This window comes from Phoenix dactylifera, chromosome 4 (assembly GCF_051530095.1).
Source record: "Phoenix dactylifera cultivar Ajwa chromosome 4, Ajwa_hap1_PhDact_Kaust_v1.1, whole genome shotgun sequence".
Taxonomy (NCBI): domain Eukaryota; kingdom Viridiplantae; phylum Streptophyta; class Magnoliopsida; order Arecales; family Arecaceae; genus Phoenix; species Phoenix dactylifera.
In genome coordinates this window covers 43,214,637-43,235,301 of record NC_143193.1, presented here as the reverse complement: position 1 = coordinate 43,235,301, position 20,665 = coordinate 43,214,637, and the positions used below count along the sequence as shown (strand labels likewise).

Below are 20,665 nucleotides of genomic sequence, written 5' to 3'. Positions count from 1 at the left end.
ACACGCACTTTAGATTTTCCAGCCCAAGCATCTTCTTTTAAATATTCCCCAGCCAGAGACAAACTCGCTTCCATTACTCTGCAGCACCACATAACCCAAACCGCACCCACTTGGTGCGCCCACGGCCCACCCACTGTGCTCCACCAATTCGCCCCGCGACAAAGAAAGCCACCCAACCGACCCACCGTCGCCCCGTCCGGCTCCCTCCTCCTTCATCCACGTGTCACCAAATCACGGTCCACGTTAACCCTCCTCTCCCCCTCCAGCACACCGGAACCTGTCCCCATCCACGCCAAATGCTTCACCGCCAGCCTCCCTCCCCCCCCAACAATAATCTTCATCAATCTCTCCAATCAAATACTGCCACCTGTCCTCCCTATCCGCCGACAGACACGTGTCAGAATACTACGCCACGGGTACAGTGCATATATGCAGCAGATCCGTTGCAAGAGCTACTTTTTTTTTTCCTCTCCCTCTCTCTCTCTCTCTTCTCTCACACTCGTTCCACCGAGCGCTGCTGCTGGCGCTGCGACGCCGATCAGCGAATTTAATGGATCTGTCGCGCCTGCTCCTCTTTATCGCCCAGCTTAATTGCTGCTGAGAAACTCTCTTTAATAAAACACGCGCGCGCACACACACACACTCTCTCTTTCTCTCTCTAGATCCCATTCGTACCATTCTTATGTCATCCCCCGCAGCCCTCGCATGGCTTGCCTCCTCGATCTCCCTTGATCGAGCTCCCTCCAACCCCCTCCTCTCCTCGTCGCCTAGGGCTCGAGCCCGGGCCGCCGCCTTTCCTTCCCCCTGGATCCCAATGCCCTTCGATCCCTTCTCCATTCCCTCCAATCTTTGCTGAGTGCCGACAGACCTTTGGATCCGATCTCCAGCGATTCTTTGGGTTTTTTAGGGATTTTTGTTGCGTTTTTTTTGGATATTTTTGGGGTTTTAGGTGGATCATATAGGTAGAGATGAATCCGCTCTGCTGCATTGCGCCGGTGTCGCTGGATCGGGGGGAGCGCGGGAACTCGCCCGTGGTAACGCTGAAGGCGAAGCCGCCGGCGTCGGCGTCGGCGTCGGCGGTGGCGCCTCCAGGGGTTGAGAATCAGGGGAGGAATTTGTCGAGCAAGCAGCTGTTGTCGTCGGCACAGGTTCCGTTGCTGGCCTCAGATTCGGATTTGGGTGTGAGTCGGGAGGCGGAGGAGGCGCCGGCGGCGGCGGGGGAAGGTAGTGAAGTGAAGGGCGGCTGCAGAGGGTGCACCACGAATGGGGTCGTGGCGGGTGTTCTGTACAAGTGGGTGAATTATGGGAAGGGGTGGAGATCGAGGTGGTTTGTGCTGCAGGATGGGGTGCTGTCTTATTACAAGGTGCATGGGCCGGATAAGATTGCAGTGGGGCCGGTATGCGAGGTCGGCGGCCTCCGGATGATCGGAGAGGACTCGCTGAGACGGGTGAGGAAGGACCAGGCGGCGAGTGGAGCAGCAGGGCGGGGGACGGCGAAGCAGTGGAAGCCATTTGGGGAGATACATTTGAAGGTTTGGTGCCAGTTCTCTGCTTTCTTTGCGTCTTCTTCTGTTACTGTTTTATCTGGTTTTGTGAAAGTTGTTTTTTGGCACAGGCCGTTGATCTTGTGGTTGGTTGGTCCATCCTGAATTGCAATGTCGAACAGGGATTATTGCATATGAAATAGTCTATCAACTAGTTGTTAATATGAAAGCATAGCTGTTTTGGATAAGACATGCCATTTTTGCTAGTAAATGACCTTCTCTGATATATTTTGTCTCATCTAAAATTTGAACTAATCCTTGATCAGAAAAGAAAATCACAATCATTTGGTACACTTTCCATGAAAACAACAAGTTCATCTTTTTCCAAGCAATAATGCTGAACGCTGTGAAGTTATAGCAGACTTGTTCACTGGATGTCGCAATGAGAAGCTTTGCATGGGTATGCCGGAAAATAAGTTGTATCATGCTTACAAATTTTCATCATACAGTGGTAGAAAAGGACTAATTGATTAATACCAGCCAGATAATCCAAATTTGCCTTAAAAAATAGTCAGAGTTATTGATATACACTTCCAAAATCCGATATTACTTTTCTTAAATCCAGATGAACTTTTGAATTGGCAAGATGCCATTTTTTCATGGGATTTGACCTCTAAGACACCTTGCCCCTTTCTTTTGCACAACTTTCTACCTCCTATAATCTCTTTATTTATAGCCATATTCCTTTCAGAAGATGATTTGATTAATCATGTGAACCACATCTCTACTGGTATAACAAATTGGCAACTAGGAAGTTGGAATAGATGAAGGGACTGAATAAAGAAGTATTGGTTTCACCACCTGGGTTTCCATTTCCTGTAGCCAACATTTTATCTACATTCTCAATCATTAGAACCAGTCTTGACTACACTCAAGCTTCATGATATGTGCCAATGAACTTGATGGCAAGTTTGTCTAGTTTGCTGAATTAGAGCTCGGCAAGTCTCTCCTTTTTTCAACCTTCCATCCTTCGTAGATGAGAATTCTTTTCAGCCTAAAAATCACTTAAGAAGATCTCAAAGCACCGCAAGATTAATCTGAACAAGAAAAGGATATCTTTTTGTGCTTCATCTGACATGTCATTAACAATCAGCAAATTGGAGTCAGTTCTGCCATTTCTAGTATTTGGGCACTTGTTGCAAACTCTATGCTAATGCAAGCTTTCACGTTCTACAAGTGAAGTCAGTAAGTAACATGAACCATAAATTGGTATGGACTTTGTCTTAGATCTTTCTTGCAACAGTGTCATCTCAAAGAGATCCATGACAATGTAATAAACCTCTATTGAAGTAACTCTTAGTAACTAGTCAAAATGTTAACATTCGATGACACAATTGATAGATTGTAGTATTCATTTTCATTTAAAGGAAAGTGCTTAATTAATCATTAATTTATTATTATCTCTTAGTCTCTAGCCAAACCATGGGTCTAAGCACCATTCAATAAATTGATGCATTTATGAGAAATTTTGGATAAATAAAAATGAATGATCAAATACAGATGCATTCCTTTTCCTTCATTTTATTTGCAATATATAATGACAATTTTAATACCATTTTTTTCTTTACTGCTATTTTAGGCCATTTTCTACTTTTTTTGCTTCTTATATTTTTCCACTCTTGATGGCTTATTTTGACATACTCCACGAACATAGAGTTTATCCATTATTTTTCTTCTTGAATCCTTCTTCTCTCTTACTATTCTTAGCTTCTCAAATGTGGATAATGCTTTTAACAAAGTTTTTTTTGCATTCATGTAATGCAAAAAATTTGGATATAATTGTATAAAATGCCTAGAAACTACAAATCATTTGCCTCGAAAGTCTTTTATCTATACATCAAACAAGCACAAAATGAGCACTAGCAATATGGCTAATGAGCAAAAGTACACCATAAACTATATAATTTCCAAATACAAGCAGTTGATCTTGATCTAAATATTTTAAAACATGTATAAACCAATATTCAATAAATTTGTATGCTTCTGGACTATAGATCGAACCAAAACAGGGCATCACAATATTTTAATGGTTTGCAGGAGTAGATCCTGACCTTTGATGGATGAAGGTATTGTGGGAGAGTTATAAGCCATATTTTTTCCTCCACCTCCCAACGTCTTGCCTCTGTGGTTTCACCGTGGTTGCGAAGCAGCCATAGCAGCCTACCGGCAGTGATGACCATTGGTTTCATCGGAGTATGGAACCATTAGGAGTGTCCCTCATGGGAAAGTCATCTATCTCCTTAGCTTTTTCTCAGCGACTTATGATGGCTACTTGTCTACATTTGAGTCAATGGCCACCATCACTTATCCTTGTAGCCCCACTTCACCCTTAAATGATGGCACTTAAGTACCTTCCAAAGCCATGGCTGTTGCTTGTTAATAATCTAGGAAGTGGTAGAATGTCCTTTGAGCGAATGGATGTGCTATGTGGGATTATAACAGTGCGGCAGCAAACCAATAGTAATGGCAAGGATGCAAAGGGGGAATAGAGGGGGTGATTGCACCTTTTTTACCAATTGCCATGGTCACCGGTGCGGATGCAGTGGTGTAGAAATGGCGCGTTGGTGTGGTTTGGAGAGGAGGGTGGGGGGAGAGGAGAGCGTTGATATTGCTGCCATGGAAGACAACTGGCAACCAATAAGGCCGTTGCAGAGTGTCAAGAAAGTAGGAAGAAAAAGAAGGATATGAAGCTTTAAAATAGGGCTTAGGGCAGTTCTTTGGTGGGCAAATATCATGGAAAAGTTGATCAGTGTTCTTATTGACCAACTTATCCATGTTCTCATGCTTCTCTAGGTGGATAAGTCATTTTCCTATCAGCCGGTAAAATGATCTTTTAATTTTTTTCTTAAATTCCCCAACCCTATATTAATAATATAATAATATAATATAATAATAACTTATATTGTTATTACATTATGTAATAATATAATAATATATAATATAGTATAATATAATATAAGACAATATAATATAATATATATTATAATATATAATATAACATTATATATTTGTTATGATAAATCATTAATATAATATAAAATATAAGTATAATATATTTTATATATTATTATAATATATAATAGTATAATATGTAATATAATATATGATATAGTATAATGTAATATAAACCAATATAATATAATATATTATAATATATAATATGTAACATTATATATTATTATGATATATCATTAATATAACATGATATATAAGTCTAATATATATATAATATTATATAATAGTATAATGTGTAATATAATATATTATTATATTATATAATATATAATATATATAATATAATACAATATTATTGTTATATAATAATATTTATATACTAAAGTTTGCTATGAAAAATATGGATAGATCTTAGCAACTTACTCGAAAAAATTGTAATGCAAATGAACATGGGTAACAGTTCCATAGCCATTTTTCAGTGCATAAAAGAACATAGGTAAATTATTTTTATGTCTTATGTTGCCTGAGAAATACTTACCCAGGAAAATGCAGCTTCCCAGGTAAGTTTTTTACCTTCCAAAGAACGAGCCCTTAATGTTTTAGTCCTTAAAAGATAACTTTTTCTTTGAACTTGTACCATTGATTACCTGGTAAATCACCTAAGCTTACCATTTTAAAACAAATGACTCAAACTGCATACTATAAAAATCGCCGGGGAGTACTGTAGCAAACACCTATTAAAATTGTGCAATTTGAATCCTTCCAATATATGGGTGAAAGATCAGAGGTCTTTCGCCAATAAATTAAATGAGCACAAGATAAACAATAGGAATATAGCTAGTGAGCAAAACTACATCATAGACTATAATATTTGCAAATACAAACTATTGATCTTGATCAAAAAATTGTAAAATAAATACAAATGAAGATTTAGTTAATTAGTATGACTAGATCAAACTAGAACATGGCATCACACCATTAAAACTGTCCATTTTGATTCCATATGATGCATAGGTAAAAGGTCTAAAAGTGCACGATTTTGGTTTATAGCCAGTATAGACATTGTAGATCATCATGATTATGAGTATGCATTTTCATTTTGAAGGCCTATCATTAGTTTTCATTGTGCCGCATGTGAGGCTGAATGCTGTTAGAAGCATTCTAGCCTCTGTGTGTGTGTGTGTGTGTGTGTGTTTGTAGGCAGACTTACAACAGAGAATTTCTCCCTCCAAATTAATGTACTTGGATAATTTATTTTAGGATCACTTTATATGGAAAGTTCTTTATTGTATGTTGCCAGTTTCTCTTCAACTTTGAAGGCCTTGATGCTAAATGGCATCATATGAGGAAGACATTTATAACTTATGGTGTTGCGTTGACCTCTGTTGATCCATATCTACTGCCTTTTTTGTTAAGTATATATGCAGTAATTGATGGGTTGATCCATTTGGATGTTTTAAATTTTTACGTCCTTTGTTGTATGATTCTGCATTCACTTATGCTCTGGTCCCATAAGATACTTATGGTATCATCCTCAAACAACAATTGGTATAGCTGTTCACCATGTAACCTATTGATAGTTCATGGCTTAATCAACTTGTTTTGCTGCTTTGCATATTATCATTGTATCATTTCTTCCATCCTCTGTACTAACAAGTGAGCAGTGAACATGATTTTCAGGTTTCTTCAATTCGTGCCAGTAAATCAGATGATAAAAGGCTATATATTTTCACTGGCACTAAAACTCTTCATTTACGGTGTGATTCTAGAGAAGATCGCAGTGCATGGATCGAAGCATTGCTGTCAGCTAAAGATCACTTTCCTCGTATGCTAACCAGCAATGACTTCGCACCTACCATGGATGTCACAGTCTCTACTGAGAAGCTGCGTGAACGATTGCTGCAGGAAGGACTCAATGAAGCAGCAGTCAAAGAGTGCGAGTCTATAATGCTATCTGAACTCTCCGAGCTGCAGAACCAGTTAAAGTCTCTTCAACAAAAACATGTTGTTTTACTTGACACGCTAAGGCAGTTGGAGGTAACTTTTTCTGAATAACAAGGATATTGTTTTCACAGTTAAACCAACACCGAATAAATGTAAAACAAAAAAGGCATAATTTGCCAACATATTTAATGAGAATTTTCCTTCGTCCAGATAATTCTTTAATTTCTATTGATCTTTTTTTCTTAATAATTCTTTAATTTCCATTGATTTTTTCTTCTTAAGGTAACGTGATTGATCTTTCTCTTCAGTTTATGTATGCATTGGTGTGCAAACCTTGTTCTCCACCTTCTCATGTTGCGTATTATTTGCATCTGATTTGTTTTTACATTTTGAAATCACATTCTTTCTGCATGCAATATACTGTCATGTACTATTTTAAGAACAATATGTGGAGTATTTGTTTAAATGCTAATAATACTTAATTCCATTAACTATATCTTATAAATTGTTATTAACAACAAACATATTCTTGTGTGATATCCTTAGATCATAAGTGGTGTATGCTTGTTGCTGTAGCATGCATTGCCATTTTTTAAAACTTAATGATGATTATGCAGTATTATTAAAAATTTTGTTTTCACTTGTAGTAAAACTTTTAATTTTTATGATGTTAGGGAATATATTCACCAGTCACTACAGTGCTAAAACATCCACCTCTTTTCCTTTATGGATATAGTTCCATGCAGGTGCAATGTTGCAATAAAACATGGTATATACTGTTGTAATTTTATTTATAAAGTAAAACTTCAAGAATGAATATTTGCAGAAAAGGCTTCTCTCCACCACATCAGATCAACATTCGATTGCCTTGACTTAATCTCAAACTTGCCATGCCTTCCTAACTGCTTGTCTTTGCTGTCTGTCTTGTTCTTGTTTGCTCTCCTGTTGCTGCCCCTTTGCAATTGAAACCTTGTATATCCTTGCTCGTATGCATTTACAACCTGAAAACAAAGTTTGGCAGCCCAGGGTCCAATGCTCCCGCAATTACATAAACACGTGTTCTTGCAGCTCACTGTTCACATGCTCAAACTTTTATGCACATTATGACACTCCAATCTACTGCACATCAAGGTCCACATGTGTGCTTCAAGGGATAAGATGCTTACAGTTGGTCATCTCCATTTTAAATATGACTCCCAGAGCATCAGTTACTGCATAATGGTTATGGATCAAATCCATTAATATTACTCCAGACACTGTTTAGTGGCCTAACTGACTGCTGAACTTTTCGTCTTCTGTATATTTTAAAATTAACATACACCTTTTCTTTGTAATCCATGCAACAAGAACTTGGGGAAGCAAATTTGAAAAGCACACATCACATTCTTTTTTCAGTGAAATGTCCTAATATATAGACACACGAGACATCATTTCTGGCATCATAGGGTTTTATACTTTTTGCCTAGGCTATTTGATAGTTTATGACATTTGAAAAGGTTGCTCCCTTGTTGCAAAACTTAAACTCCTTTACAATCTATTGACCTTCTAAGTTTCAAGGAAGGCTCCTCTGTTTTTTGAAGCTGCTTTAGCTAGGAGTTTGGCTCTAATTTTCAGGGAAATGCCATCAGGCCAATCAGCAATTGAAAAAATTGCTCAATATTTTCTCATAACTTATTGGCTTAGAGTTGTGCTTCACGGTAGAACCATCTTTTCATGGGAAAAGGCTTGAATTATATTGATGGCGATGACTGATGATAATTCCAATGTGTGCCCATGATAACTGGTGGGAAAAGTTAACTAATGTTTCTTTGATAGATTATGTTCAAGAAATCATTTGCAGAGACCTCCTATTTCAGATGCTCACATTTCTTTCTCATTATTGTATCTTTTTTTGAGTCATGAAGCAAAGACATGGTCCTAAAGGAACTATATTGTCCTTATTTTCTTGACATGCAGACAGAGAAAGTGGAGCTGGAAACTACAGTAGTAGACGAAACAAAGGAGCGTGAAGCACATGCTGGACTGGGGAATGGGAGATTCAGTGGTCAGTAGTGCTTGAAATAGATTTATTTTCTTGAATGCTTTGTTATAATACTCGCGATGTATATATATAGCTGCATCAGTTAGGGATTTCTATGTCCTGACATTTACTATAATTTATTTTGGTATTACAAATTTGTGCTGTCATCTGACATTTATCTGACATCATGTTATGCATATCATACTCACAATTTATTGAATTTTCTTATGAATCAATGGGCATATTGTTATATGATATTCTGAACTATGAAAGCTTTTTCCATGACCTTGTTTCATCTTCTTTTGGAAAAAATATCATGTGTTTCTTTTATCCCTATTTGTATTAATCTGCTTTTACCATGACCCTGCTTCATTTTCTTTTGAAAAAATTGCATGCATTTTTTTCTCCCTACTCATTTTAATCTTGTGAGGACCTGTGCAGGCGTGTGTTTAGTCCCACACCGGCTATGCACTAGGTAGATCTTGAATATTTTGACAAGAATAAGGAACCAAATAATACCTTTTGGCTAGCCTTTTTGGATGGGGTTCTAAATTGTTCTTTGATACCATTTGTTATAACCCAAGACCTCATCTAAGAAGGTCTAGCCAAAATGTATTATTTGGATTCCTTGGTCCTGTATAAGTATCCAAGATCTACTTATCTAGGCTAAACACACATCCACATGGATCCTCACAAATTTGCTTTGATTTATATATTTTGTGGATATGTTAGAGTGTGAACAATGATCGCTTCAAATCTTGAAATAATGCTGGTAATCACCAGGAAAAGATACATGGATCTATTTGGAAGCTATTGCTTCAAATCTTGCTGGACATTGCATGATTTTACTTGAAAAAAACTCTATAGGTTCCAGGAAAATGAGCTCAAAAAATGAGATTTGGCCCATTTAACTCAGTCTGAAGTTGGTACATGATTGAACCTGTCTCTCCAAATGTCTGGTTCATGTTTGTTTTCTGAAACCAGTGTTTGCTTGGTATTTGCTCTACATTTTAGAGTTTAAGCTAATTAAGTTGGGAATTTGAGTCAAGTTAGATTGATTGATGTGACCCATCTGCACCTGGAAAACTAGTGGATAACATATATTCTTCAGTTTAAGACGATTTGACTTTTACCACCTAATGTTCAAAAGATAATGAGAGGAATTGTGCTGCAGTTTCCCTTGGCTACATACATTGTTTGAGGCATATATGGACCAAAATTGCATTACATGTACAAGCTAGTTTAATTAATGTTCCTCTCCTTATCTTCATTCTTCCGAAGCTTTCATTATATCTCCATCTCCATGTTAAATCCTGACTACCATCCAGAGATGGACCCTTTTCGATCCAAAATGAACAAAAAATAGCTGATGCATGTCTATTCTTGTGGGGATGAGTCACCACAATTGGCTACTGTTGTCAACCATTTTGTTGACATGCTGGAAGCTAAAGACTAAAATCTTATGCCACATAGGCAAAGCAACATTATAAATAGTTGTGGGATGCTTTGGTGGACTCTGGGGGCGCTTCTCATGCATGCAGATGGAGACTTGTTTGAGCTGAATTTTTTTGTTGATTAACATGCTCAAACCTTTACCTTCCCACTGGTCTGGCCCCTTTCAGTTTTCATGAGATGGCTTCTGATATTGCATGGTCCATTTTTATTCTTGTTGCTATTTTCTCCTTTATTCTCATTAGTTAGAATTGAAATGAAAAATATTCAGACCTTCAGCAATGTAATTTGATGCATCAAAATGGTGCTTTTACCAGTGAAAACAAACAAAATGTCCTTAAAAGAAAAAAGTGCTTGTGTTTTGCTCATTTTTCATTTAGGAGCATACCTGTTTTACTTTGTGAGGCTATAGTGTCCATGTAAATGCCTTTGTATTTAAATATGTCCATGTATTTTTGTCAGGCTTGGTTTCTTTCTTCTGGAATTTTAAAAACACTCATCTTGTTTTGTATGTTACAGATTTCTATTCAGTTATGTCAGAGGGCAGTGCAACTGACTCTGATGCAGACAATGAAAGTCAAGGTGCAGACGGGGAAACAGATGAAGATGATGGGATGTATTTTGACACTAGAGACTTTCTATCATCAGAGTCACTAAGAAGTGCCTCATATCGTAGTAGGGAAACTATGACTAATGGCTGCATGTGTTTAACATGTGATAGAGATTCCTGCTGTCCTGATCATATAAGAAATATTGTTATTGGAGTGAAAATCATCGAGTATCCTTATGTTAAACGGAGAGAGAAGTTGCCAGAGCCAAAGGAAAAAGAAAAACCTGTTGGCTTGTGGTCAATAATTAAAGAAAACATCGGAAAAGATCTTTCGGGAGTTTGTCTTCCTGTTTATTTCAACGAGCCACTCTCTTCCTTGCAAAAATGCTTTGAGGACCTGGAATATTCATACTTGGTCGATCGAGCATTGGAATGGGGCAAGCAGGTTTAATCTTTGGAAGAATTCCAACTCTTATTAATCAATTGCTTATTCATATACAATAGTACTACCATTCCTGTTTCGTATGGGTCTTGATTTGTTACAACTTATAAGCATGCCCTTTTAATGTAAATGTTTTCTGTAAAATTTTTATGTTTTCTTTGGAATTCTTTGGTGCAAAGATGGCACTTACTCATTGCTGATGATCTGGTCATACTGCTGCTTTTGTTTTATGTTTATTTGTTATGGAGATGTTTTTTAATATGAACTTTTACTAATTAGTCTTATTAATGTAGCTAGTGTGCTATCCTCTTGAATGAATGTTCAATGGCTGTGCGGAAGCATCTGCTTCCTTCCCTTTTATTAGTTTGAAACAATATCATCCTTACATATGTATGATGATGTCTATAAGTTTGAAACATTTTGATGAATGTATATGCTTGGCAATCATGAACATTCTTTTTTGAAAACTTTCACAAGAAATTGATACTTCTGCAGCTCAACACTTCTAGTATCCTGATTCCTGAGCTAGATATCTGCCTTGTTAGTGGCAATTAAGTCTTCCACTATTCAAGTAATGATGGGCTATTGCCAGTGGTAACAAACCTTTTCAGGTTTTGCATTGTTCATTTGAAAAAAAAAAATTGCCACTTTTTTTTCAGGTAATATGCATCACTGTAGGTAGCTATTAATGCCTACCAAACATGGTATAAGCATGGATGGTTAATGTTAAAAAATTGATGCTATTTGTTCTTTATTTCTGATCTTTAAAGTGCCTTGCAGCTTATATTTAATGCTATCTACTATTCTAGATTATTGTCCTCTTTTTTTCTTCATGTTTGCTTGATTGCCATATTTTCTTTAATTTATCAGTAATACAAGGGATTTTTGTAATGTTATACATGGTAATTTATTATTATATCATTGGTATGTTTACTGCTTTAGTGACTTGAACAGTACAGAATACTGTGCATGTATTGGGGTGTTCCTGTTCATATTGTATTAACCTTAGCCTTAAACCAACAAATTATATCCCATCTAGTTGGTATTGGCTTTATGCATATGATTCATCAACGCGAAGAAACATCTTCCAGTTGTATCCTAAGCTGATCTTAGCACACTGGTGCTGAATCTCTTAGATAATCTTTTCAAGGAGAGTACTTCTATAAGACCTAGAGAAGCCATTTCTGGGTATGGAGACCTACCGCAGTACGCACCTTAAGCTTGTGCAACTTAGGAGCAAATTATTGACGTCTACCTAGACTTGCAGTCCGGATGCATGGGAATAAGGCATAATGTGATGCAGAGAATTGCATTATCTCTAGGCACAAGCAATAATCTGAAGAGCCAAACTTAGATCTTTAAGTTGCATGATATTGCAGCTTCGCATCAGTTTTTTGGGTCTTGTGACAGTTTTGGGAACTATTACAAGATTGCTTTATCCTTTTCTTATGTCCAATGCCTGATTAAAGCATTAACCTCATTGATGGAACTTCAGCCTTTAGAATCAGGTTTTTGTGATTATATACATAATCCTACCATAATTAACACTATACCTTGAATCTCGATCTAAACTTTGTCGATATTAACGCTACCACCCATTAAGTTTCTGTTCAACAATGATATGTAAAATTTTATTATATCATAAACCTGTCCATAGTTCTGCCATCATATGGTCAGATTGCTTACACTGTCAAGTAGTTTTGCCATGACATATGAATAAGCAGCCATGGTGCTGCCATAGCTTCTGTTTGGACCAATCTAACATTTTCTCATGATGGATGATTATATTTTTCATCTATTCATGAGAATCATGGATCAGAGATACACATCAAGCTTCTGAAATAAGAACAAATGGTGAACAAGGATTATAATGTTTATGCCATGAAGATGGGTCAAACTTTTTATGCATATGAGTTGCTTGGGAGCTGATTCAAATCCTGAACCAGTGGCAGGCCATTAGATTTCTTTTTCTTTCCTTTTTTTTATACCTCACTGCACTCCTTTTCTACTGTATACTTATATCGTTTAGACTCTCAGCTATAGTTCCTGGATACCATTGAATAGAAAGAAAATGTCTTAACAAGTAGGGAAATTCTTGATAGGCAACAACAATATAAAAGCTTATGACTCTACAGTTGCTGTAGCCTGCTGTTTATAACTTTCATTTAAGAGCTGCCTCACCTGATTACCTATTATAGCTCATAGATAAACCTATATATTCAATTGAACAGATAGCGTAACATGTGGTCGAGTGCTGTCTGTTGCTTGATTGTGAAACATAAGAGAATGTGGTGAAAAATATGCAGGGAAACAGCTTAATGAGGATTCTCCACATTGCAGCATTTGCGGTATCTGGCTATGCTTCAACAGAAGGTCGACAATGCAAACCTTTCAACCCTCTTCTTGGGGAGACATATGAAGCTGATTATCCAGATAAAGGTCTTCACTTCTTCTCTGAGAAGGTTACACTCTTATCTTCTCTCAATAATGTGCAGCATACTATTTAGTTAAGTTACTCTGGATTATTAATGTCATGTGTTTGGATAGAACAGAAACTTTAGTGATGTTCATTTTTTCCCATTCATTTCTATCCGTTTTCAGCAGAAGCAATTAGTGTCCTCTTGTTGTGCTCGAAATAATGCAGATTCTGATCACATTGAACTGTTTTCTTTGGTAAAAAATTATTGTCTGTTCAGGTGAGTCACCACCCAATGATCGTCGCTTGTCACTGTGAAGGTAGAGGATGGAAATTCTGGGGTGATTCTAATCTGAAAGGAAAGTTTTGGGGTCGATCTATCCAGCTTGATCCTATTGGCATTCTAACTCTCCAGTTTGAAGATGGAGAGACATTTCAATGGAGTAAAGTCACCACTTCTATATATAACATTATAATTGGTAAAATTTATTGTGATCACTATGGTACCATGCGCATAAAGGGTAGTGGCCATTACTCCTGCAAGCTCAAGTTTAAAGAACAGTCCATCATTGATCGAAATCCCCATCAGGTACCTCTGCATGATGCAGATAGCATTTCTATTCTGCAGTTACTTGGTCCCTAGCTCATGGAACAATATGTTTAGCAAAATGTTTTCTGATAATTGTTATTTATTTTATTTTATTTATTTATTTATCTTTTTTGGGTTGAGATTTTTTTTGGGTGGGGGTTGTTCTGGAGTGAACATGCATCAAGGTTTGTTTCATAGGGAGATCAAAATGGAAGCTGCAAAAGAACTGCCATGAGTCAACAAAGAGTCCAAAAAGAAAACCAGCAAAACAGAATAAACCCCAATCTTTGAGAAGCCCGATCATGAAGGCATAAGAGGTGTATAAGTCTTATAAAACACACAAAACACAATACAGACTGAAACTGCAGCAGCTTAGAAACTAGAATAAACAATGATGATTGTGGAGTTGTTCTGTGTATATGTCACTCTCCACTTTATTGAGCACTTCAAAGAACTTCTGTTAGAAAGTTGATGCCTTATTTCTCATTTCTGGAAATGAATAAAAGCTTTAGGCTTCATATATTTTCTCTTCATTTCTTGCAAAACAGCACTTTGTATTGCTGCTATGCATGTGGCAGAAGCATGGCTATGATACTTTCAAGAATAGGCTTTCTTACCTTCATGCTTAAGAAAAAAATATTTGTTGCAGTATTTTAAACATTTCTTAGATTGGGGATTCTGACTTTTTTGGATTGAGATTCTAAAGAGTTTCTAAATCCATTAAGAACCTAGAACACTTTCTAAATTAGGACTCTAAAAAATTGCTAAACTCATTATTTTTTCTTCTCTTTTGTTTGCATTTGAACTCTATTTAGTCAGTAAAAAGTCTGATCAATAGTATTGTTGCAAAAGAAGAGTTTGGTCAGAAAAGCTTCTCCCACTAAAATGGTAGAGATATTACCTGGATTATCTTCACATTTCATTTTTTAAAGAAAAGAAAAATAGCATAGTGTCACATGCAAGATTCGGCGATCAGCAGTTAGTTTAGGAATTTTTGTTGATCCTAACCAGGGAAAGACTTCTGGTTCATGCATTTTAGGCCATGGAAAAAACTAAAAGTTGATGTCATTCAATTGACTAGCGGGAGATAGAGCATACACTAGACAATTACTGAGACATGTCTCAAGAATATTATGTAGGAGAAACTATAAGAATCAAGATCAAGTACTTTTCTCTTTCAGTAACCCAGAGATACCTGTTTACTAATTAGGAAACTCATTGGCCAATTATACGTGTGCATTTGATGTTGTTCGAGAACACCACGTCGCTACCCCCAGGACACCACCATCACAAAAAGAAAAGAAAAAGGAAAAAGAAGTTATATGGTAACTAACACAAATTATTATTTTTGTTCCTTTGGTTTATATATCTATTCTTTCATAGTCTTCTCTTTACATTATCTAATGTATGGTGGTATCCTGTAATATAGCAATGTTGTTGTTCCAGTGATAGTGATTAGGATGGGATCTCCATATTTGCTAGCAAGACCTCCTCAATCTGAACAGAACATCTTCATCAATCATTGGTTATTTTTTTTTAACTTGTTTTTATCAGAAATTTGGCTGGGTATGTTATATTCATAATTTAGTATATTCCCCTATATTAGCAACTAACTTTACTTACTTTTGTAGCAGAAAAGAGAAATTTCTTTCTAGATTATTTAATTTATTTTTATCAACATTAGGTTGTATGTTTGAATCAACATGGAAAATGTTTATAGACGGGTATCGTTATGTATTTTTTTACTCCTGTACCTCCCCTTTTTGTTAACTGATAGTTCCATTTTACCATGCAGGTACATGGATTTGTGCAGGATAATAGAACAGGAAGGAAGGTAGCAATGTTGATGGGTAAGTGGGATGAAGCCATGTATTATGTACTGGGTGATCCAAGTACAAAACCCAAGGGGTATGATCCAATGTCTGAGGCCATGCTTCTATGGGAGCGAGACAAGTCTGTCACTCAGACACGTTACAACCTTACACCATTTGCTATCTCCTTAAATGAGTTGACACCTAGCTTGTTGGAGAAGTTGCCTCCAACCGACTCTCGTCTTCGGCCTGATCAACGACACCTAGAAAATGGTGAATATGAGCTGGCAAATGCAGAGAAACTCAGGCTTGAACAATTGCAAAGACAGGTACCTGTTATTATGCTTATTCCAACATGCCAGTATTTTGATGACTTTCTTTTCTGGTAAAATGCTTATGATATGTCTCGAAATACTTAGTATGAGTTGCATGTTCCCCCCCTCATTCTGTTACATCTGGGTACACTTTGATCATGCTTATTCAAAAATTCAGAATTTGCAAACTCGTGAGATATCTCTTTCTTATTTAAGATTAGATGATATCCACATGATTTTGTTCTATCCTTTCAATATGTTTCCTAATCCTGGTATTGGCTTAAGTCCTATGATCAAAGATGTAGAATATCCAGCAAGGAACTTTTAATATGCTTATCATTTTGAGCAATAATTCATGATTTTTTATGAATAAAAACTGTGAAATTTTTTTTATTGTTATATGTGATATACAGATCCCACTTTGTAATGCCTTCGAGTTACTTTGAATCTTAGCATTGCTGTTATGCTGTAGTCAAAAATGTGAGAGATCATCATACCAGCTGCATTCCTTGCCATTGAGATGCCACGAATGTTTTCAGTACATCAGGCTGCAAAAATGTACTCTGAAAAAGCTGGAATCAAGAAGCAAAATATTTGAAACAAGTTATTGAAATTGTAAATAACAATTTATGCTTTGAATTAATGATTGTTCGAGCTACATAATATACATAGGTTTGAGAACTCAGTTTTGGCTGGACCAATTGAGTTCTCATGTTGGCAATTTAGCGATTTCATCTCTAGTTTTGGATTTTGTGGTCGAAAATTGTAAAAATACAAAAAGAGTGTCTACAGAATTGTGGAAAATACAGAATTGTAAAAAGTATAGCAAGCCACTAAGAGAAAATTAGGAGGTAATATGCAATATTTTGGATCGCTTGGTGTATCTTTTTTGTTGGTTGTGCAGATAAAAATCGAGTTTAATGACAATTTAACATATGATGATTTACATGGCTATATGATTAGTGAGTTCTGGGATAGCTGGGCTTATTTCAAAAATTTTGTTCAACCTGAAATATCTTTGAAACCTAATGTTACCATGCTTTCAAATCTTATCAAAATTCTCAACTCTAAATTTAATTTAGCCAACATGCTTCTGAACAATATAAGTAATACAAAAATAGTTAAAAAATTTACTTGGTGTATATGCATTTATTTGATCCCATTAGTTAGTTTCTGCTGATTCTTTGATATCAACATCTGTTTTGGACTGGTCTTGGCTGAAAAAGAAATGCTTCAGTGGAGTTCTGTGGAGCTTAATGTTATGCTATCTATTGCCAATGTGGGTATATGTAAACAAGTTTTATGAGTGGCCAATGGCTGCAAACTATGTTAGTTAGTGGGCTGTTTGCCATCTAATAGCTGATACTGTGCCCTTGCATCATCCAAACACTTGCTTCACAAGTTTCGTTGTAGTTAAGCTGCAAGAATCACTCCTTAGACTTGAGATGACACTAAATATTATCATTTAAAAGCTGAAAAATATTTCAATCATTAATACCCTTCTGGCCCTTATGTCCCATGGTACATCAGTTGAATCCTACAAACTTGAGAAATAACGGCCTTATCCAGTCACAATTTGGAATAATTTTTGGCCACTATTAAGCATCCATACTTGACTTGCACCCACCAAGTTTGATGCACCTCATTACCTGCATGTTGGATATTGCTTTCACTTTCTTGTCAACACATCCTGCCTGTTGTATTTATGCAATCGTTTCCCCAAGTGCACTCATATGCCTCACATCCTGCACTTGTATGCCTCACATCCCATGTAAGTGCCAGACTCCTGCACAAGTTGTTCCATGCCATCAACTTAAGAATGAAGTTCTTGCCTCTGGAAAATACTATTCAGTTCAAATAATTTTTCAATCATATCCGCACCTAATTTATATGAACCTCCACATCCAATAGTGATGACAATTATTGAACAAAAGGTGTTATTTTGTTCCTCACTGACCAACAGAGGCTGCAAGTTCTAGCGGCTCTTGGGCTATCTAATTTTTGTTGCAGAGCTCTCCAAATGTTTACTGAACATGTTGGTGTTGCCCACTTGGACCAAATTATTCCGGTATTGAAAACTGAGGCTGTTATCCTTTCAGAATTCTAAGCTGACCTGAGATTAGGACCGCCCATCTCCTTCAAGTTTCCAGCAACTATCATCTCTGGTGGGTAGCTAGCTAGTTCTGGTTTTCTCATCCAAGTGCCAAAACATTCTCATTTCTCTGGAAAATGAGTTTCCAATAAACATTAACTGGTCCCAAAACCTTAGTTTATCTTCATTCAGCTCCACTTTAATATTCCTTCCTACAATTTCCATGGTCGAGCCCTTGGCCAGCCACTAACACTCACAACAGCAGGATTTTTTTCATCATCTATATTTGTTAGGTTCATTTTGCTGGCAGCTTGTGTTTTTTGGATCAGATATTTCCTGAGACTCGTGGTGAGCAAAAATGATGAGCTGCTCTTATGCCAAGGATTTTCAAAGCTCTGCAATGCCTTTCACAAGCTTTAACATGTAAAATTTGCATATGTTCGTATTCATAATAACCCCCAGGGATGCTTTTCAAGGAATGTTTGCCCACTCTAATCAACTATGTTAATCACATCAACAAGGTGTTGATTTGATGTACACGGCGCATGCTTTGAGCTGTTAGAGTAAATAGATCTGGGTGATTTTTATCATATTTCTAGTTAGAGTACATGCAAACCGGAAATCACAATGGTTGAGGTGAGGCTCATTGCCCTTGGCTTGCACTTGTGATCTATATATGACTTAGGTGCCCATTCTGTTTTTTGTGCCCTTAACCTTGAATTTGTAGTTAAAACCCTTGTTAAACTTGGAGTTGGCCCATTGTAAAGCGGAAGTGAACAGGCAATATATTATTCTACTGAAATGGCTATATTTCTTAGGATTTTCCACATAAATACAAAAACATGAGGGTTTAACCATAAATCTTTTCTCGTTTATAAAAATTAGATTGCAGAAGGGCCTGTCTGTAGTTCCAGTGTCTTCTGCTATCATGTTAATGAAATTGTCTCACATGATATTTGTGGGTGACCAGGTAGATATGTGCCACATTGGATTGCAAAGTGTTTTTTTTTTTTGAAAAATACATGCCTACATTTTATTTTTTAGAGTTTGTTCAGATATTGCAAAAATGTTTTCAAATTTCAAGACATTTACAAGGGCATTATGGGCACGTACTTTTCTATTTCCATGCTAATATAATCAAATTGCTGCTAGCTGTTGTTTTTGGATATATGATCATGCATCTTCTGTGTCATTTTTCATCTCACTAATCCATAAAACTGAAAAGGAAAAATGTTTAGTTTCGGGTTGTCTCAATTTAAAAACTGTTTGTAGCCCTTAATTCTTAAATGTCTTTCATGCACCATAGATGCTGGATCTGTTTATTATTGAGCCAAATTACCCTGCTTATGGTAGTGGGAGAGGGGATACATCATTCTTTCTAAGTGAAGGAAAACATGCATTTGGTGATATTGTTTATCAGCAGTTATTAGAAGATAATATTTCTGAAAGATAGGTAATGCAACAGTTTAAGTCTGCACTAATTCCGGATTATTCCGAAAAGCTTCTTCTGTTTATCATTGCTGATGAGCTCACTCCACATGACTTGTACATGAATATAGTTGAGTAGATGCGGAGCTTGTTGTCGTTGTTCTATGTTAAAATAGATGTAAGCATGCAAAATCTCTCTCTCTCTCTCTCTCTCTGCATACATAAGTACATGCACACATTCCAAAGAAACTAGTAGTTTTATACTAAAGATCATTAACTATTCATGGAAGGAAGTCCTTACCATATAATCCAAATTATAGATTAAAAACTTCTATTTTGTTGGTTAGTGCCAAGGCTCTTGAACATTCAGGGGGGTTGCTTTGTGTTACGTTTTAAAAATGCAGCTTGTATGTTATTTATTTTGCCTATTTCTTAATGTGTAACATATCTTATTATTTTTCTCTCTGTATTTGTTGGAGATCTAGTATTTAAAGCAGACATCTCTCTAAATATATAAAAATGCAGTCCAGATAAGTACGAACATAAGGCAATTCCTCCAAGGGTCATAGCTAGCTTTCTGTCATGCTGATTTGGAGTTTACGTCTTGATGTCTTATTGGATGCTTCTGCAAAGGGAAAATATTTTGAAAAGAAATAAAACTCTCTTGTTCTCCAATGACTTAGAGCTAGACTGCGAACATGTGGTTCTTTTAGTTTTGTTACTTCTATATGTTGAAGGTTTTCTTTGAAATAAATTGCGTGGTTTGTTGTATAGGCAAGAAAGCTACAGGAGAAGGGATGGCAACCCAGGTGGTTCAGAAAAGATAGAGAAGATGATTGTTACCGATATGTAGGTGGATATTGGGAAGAAAGAGAGGAGGGCAAATGGGATGGCATTCCAGATATATTTGGCCAGAGTAGTTCTCTGCCATGTGTAGATTGAGGCTTTTTTTTTATAATTTTATTTTCCCCCTCCTTTCTCCTTTTCATGTGTCTGTTTTAGTTCCTGTGTTGTGTCTTTCAGATTATCTTCCTATTCTCAGAAACAGCTTTGCAAGGATTTTATAAAGTAGTAATATATAATCAAGAGGTTGGTAATTTTTTGGTAA

At 36.6% G+C, this 20,665-nt stretch overlaps 1 protein-coding gene across 2 annotated transcripts; it reads left to right on the top strand.

Annotated features, from left to right (window-relative positions):
- Positions 1–454: 454 nt before the first annotated feature.
- ORP1D (OSBP(oxysterol binding protein)-related protein 1D) lies at positions 455–20,665 on the top strand. 2 transcript variants are annotated; one of them, XM_039133803.3, is made up of 8 exons: positions 455–1,532; positions 6,180–6,536; positions 8,400–8,487; positions 10,435–10,910; positions 13,214–13,369; positions 13,604–13,912; positions 15,708–16,052; positions 20,332–20,665. In XM_039133803.3, the coding sequence occupies exons 1-8, from the start codon at positions 969–971 to the stop codon at positions 20,497–20,499; spliced, it is 2,463 nt and encodes an 820-aa protein (XP_038989731.3). In that variant the 5' UTR covers positions 455–968; the 3' UTR covers positions 20,500–20,665. The 2 variants fall into 2 exon arrangements, with proteins under 2 accessions (XP_038989731.3, XP_088576087.2); XM_088719961.2 differs by having other exon boundaries at positions 463–1,532; positions 13,604–13,916; positions 15,712–16,052.